The 8896-nt window shown below is 39.6% G+C and overlaps 1 protein-coding gene across 3 annotated transcripts; it reads left to right on the plus strand.

Annotated features, from left to right (window-relative positions):
* Positions 1 to 18: 18 nt before the first annotated feature.
* LOC121813847 lies at positions 19 to 8896 on the plus strand (the record flags this gene model as incomplete). Of its 3 annotated transcripts, none has more annotated exon segments than XM_042217784.1 (10): positions 19 to 151; positions 548 to 619; positions 1016 to 1087; positions 1904 to 2009; positions 2585 to 2655; positions 2736 to 4764; positions 4850 to 5086; positions 5158 to 5205; positions 7356 to 7454; positions 8747 to 8896. In XM_042217784.1, coding segments are annotated over 10 exon segments (2947 nt in total), but the record flags the coding sequence as incomplete, so codon positions are not given.

The raw sequence follows: 8896 nt of genomic DNA on the forward strand, positions 1-8896 counted from the left end.
TTTGGCTCTATGTAGGAGGACTGTATTCATCTTGGCTAGACCCAAAGACTGCCATTCATTATTCACGCTTCTTCCTTAGAAATCCAACATGGTGCCATCTCAGGCTGTGGATGAGAATGCAGCCAGTTCCTCTCCTAACGACGCAACAAAGGTAAATTGGAGTTTCAGTGTCAGATTGTTTTAGTTGTAGACTGAGGTGCTAGTTATTAGGCAGTATTGAGGTATGTGGGTCCTTGGTTATCTTGACCAAGTAAGATGCACGCATTAGGAGGACTGAGATTTGAAACAGGAAGTATAAACAACTGAGTTCTACCTACAAGTGCGCCCACACACACGGGTCCTGTGTATTACTCAACTGGACAGGTCCAGACATTAGGAGGACCGAGTTTCGAAATGAATTCAGATCAATGAGAGTTACTCTGGCAATTGTGCATACACACACGGGTCCTGTGTATTACTCAACTGGACAGGTCCAGACATTAGGAGGACTGTATTCATCTTGGCTAGACCCAAAGACTGCCATTCATTATTCACGCTTCTTCCTTAGAAATCCAACATGGTGCCATCTCAGGCTGTGGATGAGAATGCAGCCAGTTCCTCTCCTAACGACGCAACAAAGGTAAATTGGAGTTTCAGTGTCAGATTGTTTTAGTTGTAGACTGAGGTGCTAGTTATTAGGCAGTATTGAGGTATGTGGGTCCTTGGTTATCTTGACCAAGTAAGATGCACGCATTAGGAGGACTGAGATTTGAAACAGGAAGTATAAACAACTGAGTTCTACCTACAAGTGCGCCCACACACACGGGTCCTGTGTATTACTCAACTGGACAGGTCCAGACATTAGGAGGACCGAGTTTAGAAATGAATTCAGATCAATGAGAGTTACTCTGGCAATTGTGCATACACACACGGGTCCTGTGTATTACTCAACTGGACAGGTCCAGACATTAGGAGGACTGTATTCATCTTGGCTAGACCCAAAGACTGCCATTCATTATTCACGCTTCTTCCTTAGAAATCCAACATGGTGCCATCTCAGGCTGTGGATGAGAATGCAGCCAGTTCCTCTCCTAACGACGCAACAAAGGTAAATTGGAGTTTCAGTGTCAGATTGTTTTAGTTGTAGACTGAGGTGCTAGTTATTAGGCAGTATTGAGGTATGTGGGTCCTTGGTTATCTTGACCAAGTAAGATGCACGCATTAGGAGGACTGAGATTTGAAACAAGAAGTATGAAACCCCAACCCTAAATCTGGTTTGCATAAAGACGTAGTTCTCGGCTTGGTTGAAATGAACTCTGATGTAGTTAGATCGCATATTTGAATTTCAGCTGATCAAGGAGCAAGAATGAAGCTTACTATAGGAAGGAGCATGTAAATACAACCGAAACAATCGCTAAACTCTTTCCTGTTAATGCTAAGCACATTTATGTAACATTGTTGTGTAAAGGCCATCCGTTATGTCTTGATGGATTCATGACTTCATGATTTAATTATACTTTTTTACACTCCCAGTCAAAACTTTGGACACATCTTCTCATTTCAGAAAGAACAAATTGTAAGTCTAATCTTTTTTGGGTGTTGTGGGTCCACAATGAATTTTCTTTTCATTGTGGTTTTGTAATATATACCATAATATAAAACCTAGAAGAACAAATTGTTTTGAAAATTGATCTATATACAGCAGGTATTTTTCCCTTTAAATTTTGCATTGCAAAAGTTACAAAAATTGATTTAATAGTTTTAGTAACACTTGAACCTGTTTTTTTTTTTTTTTTCTTCCGTCCTTAACTCCTTTTTAAAGAGGAACCAAAACAACTATTTGGTTGTGATATTTTACATCACAAAAGTATGAATTTTGTTTTTGATTACACTGTTTTTTTTTTTGTTTTTTTTTACCAAACAGGACTGCGATCATGATCTAGTCCCTGACGAAATGTCAAGTTTAGAAAAATGTTTTGCATGTGGAGGACCTTTTTCGCCTCTGAAATGGAGTGGTGTGAGATGTGAAGGTAATTATTTAATTATGGAAGGTTGGGTACATTAGAATATCTTAAATATGATCCATAAGGAACACTATAAAAACTAATCCATAAGTAAATATGATATATGTTCATAATGAACCTTTTACATCTGCACTTTTTACATATTTACTTACCATGTCATTATTAAAGCTGCTATACCCAATTTGCAAAAACAAGTTAGCTTAACATATTTTTTTTTCATGTTCATAACAACATTTTAACAAAGCATAGCTATAAATGTTGTTTGGAGATTAAAGAAAAAAAAATGAAGTGGTTCTGTTGCATTTGTCTAAAACCATCAGCCAATAACATGGCTCAGTCCAGAAAAACGATAGAACAGTCTTTCCTGACTCCTTAAATTCTACATTAACATGGCTCCACCACACTATGCACTGGCCTGTTTAGCAGCAAAGCACACCAGGGGGTGTGGCCTATGGATAATATCCAATGGGAGGGGGGAGCCTTCTTGACCGTGTTTATGCTTCCATCTAGCCTGTTTTTTTAAATTGGGGAAAGCGGCTTTAACTACCTTTCTTTTATTAACTTAATTTTTCTCTGTCTAGTTTGCTACCAGTCCTGGCACAAAAGATGTTATGTTAGCCACAAGGTGAACCTCACTGAACCTCTTCCAGAGGTAAGTGTTTTTGCAGAATTCTTCTCAGTAAAATATGTAAGGTAAACAAAGTCTTACTTTGTGTTTTTGATTGTTATTAGGTCTTTAGTGAAGATAGTTCAAGTGAGGGGGCTTCATCAGAAGAGGAATATGTGCCAGATTCTATAGCTGACTCAGACAGCTCATGGGACAACAAATCAGAGCCTTTAAATATAAGTTGCAAACAAGTACAGAACTCTGAGATCTCCAGCAGTCAATCTGCTTGCAAAACGAAAAGACCTCGCCTAGAAAGTTTTTTAGAGAGCGTAGGACAAAGAATTTCAGAAGATGCCGAATCAATATCTGAAGATGGAATTGGCACAAGACAGCTCGACATATCAGGGGTTATTGCCACAGCAGAAAAGTCTGATGCTGAAGGCATTGTTGATGACTCTAATACTACGGCTGAAGATTCCTTAAAAACATCCTCCTCACTAAGAAACAAAACATACTGCTACATTTGTGGAAAACTACAGACAAAGTTTACACGTCATTTAAAAACTCATGAGAAATCACATGCAGATGTTGCTCGAGTTTTAAGTCTTCCCAAGAAGTCCAAAGACCGTTTGAAAATGCTTTCTAAGCTGCGAAACAAAGGAAACCACAGACATAACTCGGAGGTCATCGCAAGTGGGATTGGATCATTAAAAACCAGACGCACATCAAAAAAACCCTACAAAGGAAAAGACTATATTCACTGCATTTATTGCGAGGCATTATATCTTAAAAGAGATCTTTGGAGACATGTTCGTAAATGTTCTTCAAAACCAGTGGAGGCCAATTCAGAGGGGGGACGAAAAAAGGTCTTGTCCCTGGCCTGTATGAGTGAGTCAGCTCTGTGTCAGCAAGTTTCCCCCGGTGTTTGGAAGATATTAGCTGTCATGAAAGATGATGAAATAACTTCTACTGTGCGAAGTGACTTCTCTATTCTTCAGCTTGCTCAATCATTCTTTAACAAACATGGGAAAGATCCCACCAAATTTGACTACATTCGCCAGACACTCCGAGAATGTGGAAGACTTCTGCTCACACTTCGGAAAGAATGCTCAATACACACTTTTGAGGATGCTGTAAGACCTGCAAATTTCAATGTGGTTATCAAAGCTGTTAAGAAGGTGTGTGGGTATGATGAAGAAAAGAACTGCTACTCGACTCCAAGCCTTGCTTTAAAGTTGGGACACTCACTGCAGAAAGTCTGTGATATTATACATTGCAGAGCACTGATGGCAGAAGACAGTGCACTGATAAAGTCAACCCAGAGTTTCAAAACCCTTTATGCTACAAAGTGGTCAGAACTCATCTCCCATACTGCATTAACCACACTAAACGAGCGGCACTTCAACAAGCCTTCCACACTTCCTTTCACAGAAGATGTTCAGCGTCTTCATAGACATCTGGAGAAGACTACAGAACAAGCACTGAAGGACTTGGAAGAGCATAGTTCACCAAAATCATACAGTGAACTTTGTAAAGCTACCATGGCAAATGTAATACTATTTAACAGGAGAAGAGGGGGAGAAATTTCAAAGATGACACTGAATGGCTTCCAGGAGAGAGACACTAGTACCCTGCACAAGGATGTTGCAATTGGACTGACAAAATTTGAACTTTACCTTTGTCAACACTTCAGTCGTGTAGAATTGAGGGGTAAACGAGGACGCAAGGTTGCAGTGCTACTTTCACCAGACATGGTGAATGCCATAACACGGCTGACAGAGAAAAGACAAGACTGTGGTGTTCTGGCAGAAAACATATTCCTGTTTGCCAGACCTCATTGTCTGACTCCCTACAGAGGACAGGACTGTTTGAGGATTTATGCAACTGAATGTGGGGCTGAAAACCCCGAACACCTACGTTCAACGCAGTTGCGCAAACATGTCGCAACTTTGTCTCAGATCTTAAACCTCAAGAATCACGAGTTAGACCAAGTTGCCAACTTCCTAGGTCATGATATTCGTGTTCATCGCGAATATTATAGACTTCCAGAGGCTACTACCCAGCTTGCCAAAATATCCAAACTACTGATTGCCATGGAGAAAGGGTCTCTCAAAAGCCTTCAAGGCAAAACACTTGGAGAGATTGAAATCGAAGGTAAAGTGGTGTTAAGGTTAAGAATTATACACGTTTCCTGCACTATAACCTTATAATTCATTAAGACAATCTTTTATTTTGTTAGATAACCTACAGTTGACAGATTCAAGTGAAGAAAGTGAGGTCGGAGCGGAGCGTGAGGAGGTCGGAGCGGAGCGTGAGGAGGTCGGAGCGGAGCGTGAGGAGGTCGGAGCGGAGCGTGAGGAGGTCGGAGCGGAGCGTGAGGAGGTCGGAGCGGAGCGTGAGGAGGTCGGAGCGGAGCGTGAGGAGGTCGGAGCGGAGCGTGAGGTCAATGAAGGAAATCTTGTATATCCACAGATTGGTAAGTACAATGTGATTAGTCTCAACTTTGTTCAATTTATGAAATCACATGACTAATAGACTTTATTACAGATTCTATAGATACTAGAATGATGAAGAAAGTTGTCAAGGAACCTCCAGGTATGTGTTTGTCATCATTTATTGAAGCTTTTACCTTTGTAACTACTTCCTAGACACTTTTGCTATCTTTGCTATCTTTATGTAAAAAAAAAAAAAAGATAATTCATTACTATCATTTTTCCAGTGATTGTTACCTTTGTCCAAATGGTAATTTAAAGAAAGTCAAGGATCTTTCTAAAGACCAGCTCAACAGAATAGAAAGGTCAGTTTTGGAGGATGGTCAGGTAGGAAATGCTAGTTTGAACAGGTGATTTTGAGCTGTGATTTAAAGTTCTAGAGAGAATCTAATGAGCAGAGGAAGTTCCAGAGGGTGCAATTAGCAGTGGCAAAGGATTGTACCCTCAGATTTATGATTTTGATGATGGGGGTAAGGAGGTTAGTGTTAGCAGTGTTGTGGGAGAGTGACAGTAAAGACAATCCCTCAGGGTGGCGGGGGCGAGGTTGTTGAAGGCTTAAAAGTTGATTAGGAGTTTGCACTCAATACTATAGTCAGTGTGCAGCCAGTAATGTTCTTTTTAGGATGTGGTGATATAGTCTCTAGAGTGAGTGCAGTAGAGTAAGGGGGCAGCAGAGTTCTTAATAGATTGCAGTTCTTGGAGGTGAGTTTGGGGAAAGCAAAGATGCTGGGATTCTTTTTGAGGGTGGAGAGAATGGATAGGATTAGGAAGAACAATATCATTGGGACTGCACATGTTGGAAAAAATGTCTACATTGTTCTACATTGGCCAGGTTGAGGTTGTGTTGGGCATGTGCAAACAAGGGACAGTGAGGAAGGTTTGTTGAAGGATGTTAGAAAGGAAGCTGCCCTGCAGGAGACAGAAGGAGATGAGATTAATCAAGAGAGATGAAAATAGTTGGTGTGTGGAGGGCTGATCTACTACTCTTTATTTACCTGGTTTGCGCTTCTGAAGTATTCCCTCTACGCTCTCATCCTCTTTCTACAGTAAATCAGTGGTGAGTGGAAAGTTGACCAGTCACCGGAGTAGTGATGGGTCGTTCGCGAACGAAATGGCTCTTAGAGCTGGTTCTTTGAAGTGAACGATGCGAGCCGGCTCCTTATTGGGAGCCGTGGATTTTTTTTTTTTACTTTCTCTTGCCCTCTCTCTCACTTTTTTCGCTGCACGTCAGCCTTGTGTTTGCGCTGAGTAGAGACGGGAGGGGCGCAAACAGAGCCTTGCGTTTGCACCCCTCCCGCCTCTGAGCAGAGGGAGGAGCTAGGGGCGGTAGTTACACTCGCAACAGCAGTAGCACACGAAAAGAGCAGCAGGGAGAGAGAGAGAGAAAGAGAGCCGGGAGCAACAACAAGAGACAATGTCGTCACATTAGAAAGGTGAAGTAAAGAAAATGAGTGACACCAAGAAAAGAAGCAAAATCTAGAACCATTTAAATTTTACTGACAATACATAGGCAGAGTGTAGAGTCTGCAAGAAAAGGATATCATATAGAGCCGGTGCACGGGCACCTGAAAACTGTCCACTCATCAGTGCGATGGGAAGATAAAACACAGTGAATTAAGTGTGATATAAGTGAAGCTGCCAGTGTGTCTACCCACTGAGCTGAGCACTGGGCACTTGGTATTTTTAAATTTAAAGTTTAAATTTTAAAAGTTAAATTGTAAATGGTAGGTTTTTGTATTTTATAATTTATTTTTTAAATTTTATGTGGAGTGAATAAATAAAAGCAGATTTATATAATGAACATATATACATAGAAAACACGTTTTTAAACATTAGTAATTCATTTTGTGCATAATTTTATATTGTTGTTAATAATAAATGAATGAAAGCAACAAAATAACCTGAAGAGCCGGTTCGGGAGCCGAAAGAGCCGGCTCTTTTTAGTGAGCCGAGCCGAGAGAGCCGGATCTCTAAAAAGAGCCGGAAATCCCATCACTACACCGGAGTCTTGTTTGGAGAAAAATTCAGCCTTGTATCTTTTAATATCAGCTGTAATAGCTCTAGCCATATTCCACATTCACATGTGTCACCTTAAACTAAAAGTCATAGTTGCGACTCTGGATTTATCTTAGAAACCATATTCAAGATTTCAAGGTCCATTAGTTGCTTGACCACATTCAGGAGCATTTGACATTACATTATAAGAGATTTAATACAACAAATATATGCTTACTGTTTTGTTTTGTTTTTCAGCACAAAGTAAAAATGGAGCGGGTAAGGTCATTGAACCCAACAGAATACTAAACAAGGAGATGAAGCCAAGCAGTAAGAAGAAAACAAATAAACAATCTGGTAAATGGTGACATGCATACAAAAGTCACTTAAGCACAAATGTAAACTTCATGCATTTTTGAACCCAGTTATCCACACCACCCAAGCCAGTATGGTGACTATGCTCATCTTTCTGCCAGGGACCGTACCATAATTCTACAACTTGGTTAGACAATTATATTAACCTACTTGATAAGGTAAAACATAAATCACATTCAATGTGGAACAATACCTTGTATTAAGTAATGGGATAAATGTTTAAATTACTTTCCCTATGCCTGTTTTAATCTGTAATACATTTAAATACTTATCATTTTCAAAACAGCAATGCACCAAAACAATTAATAAACAAAGCAATGAGAACATATTATGATTTGGGTTTTTAATTTTGAGGATTCCTCAACCATTGGGCTTCTACATTATCTCCATACTCTGAACATCATCTTATTCCCATAGGCAGAATCTGGATAATATTGGAAAATTTGGGCTGGTTTGGCTAATTGTGGGCTGTAACCTGAACGTCTTGAAGAAAATTATGTTCACTGAAAAAACCTGAAGGCCCACCTCATGGTCAGGCAGGGTCAACCCTTCTTTTTAAATAAACATTTGAGTCAGACAGTTATATATGAAATGTTTGAGTATATGTTATACATTTCAAATTATTACAATATCATGCTATACATGTTTTTTGTTGTATAACGGTGTGTGGAATAAAATGCTCTCCATCCATAGTGATTTGCCATAGCTATTTATTGGAATTCTGACTTAATGTGGGCTACCTTTCAGAATTTTACATTTAAATAAATGTATTCATCCATTGTAATAAGTATTTAAACAGTCAGCATTACAGGATTTATACCAAAGAAACACTGTTACAACAAATTCACCTTAAAGGGGACATATTATGCAAAACCCACTTTTTTTTGTTGCTTTTGTATGTATATTTGGTTATGAATTGCCTCCCGACTCCTTAAGTGTAGGTTTTCAACAACTAAAAAAGGAGCTCTTTTAGGTCCCAGGTAGTGTATTTTGCACAATCCAGCATAATCACAGCCTCAGCACCTGTCCTCGTGGACAATGCAAAGGCCGTCTTTGGGCTGTGTAGACTAAACACTAACTGTTCTTAGCAGGGCTGTAAAACTAGTGTGTGCAGAACTCAATTCTTCGGCTTATTTGAAGGAAGCCGATTATCGCCATTATATTTTTGCATCCTACAACCATGTCAACTCACACAATTGAGCATAATACGTCCCCTTTAATTTAAAAATTGTTTAAAAAGTAGTTTGTTTACATTTATTTTTTTCTGCTTCTAGCTTCTCTGGAAAATGCAAGGAGGGTCAAAAAGCATCCTTGGTCTCCCACGGAGGTTGCTGCGATAATGAAGTATTTTGGCGAACATATCAAAAAAGGAAAACTGGCCACTATTATCGAATGCCAGCAATGCAAAACTGCAGAAGATCCTG

This window comes from Haplochromis burtoni, unplaced genomic scaffold (genome assembly GCF_018398535.1).
Source record: "Haplochromis burtoni strain Fernald_Lab_line unplaced genomic scaffold, NCSU_Asbu1 Contig_2986, whole genome shotgun sequence".
Classification (NCBI taxonomy): domain Eukaryota; kingdom Metazoa; phylum Chordata; class Actinopteri; order Cichliformes; family Cichlidae; genus Haplochromis; species Haplochromis burtoni.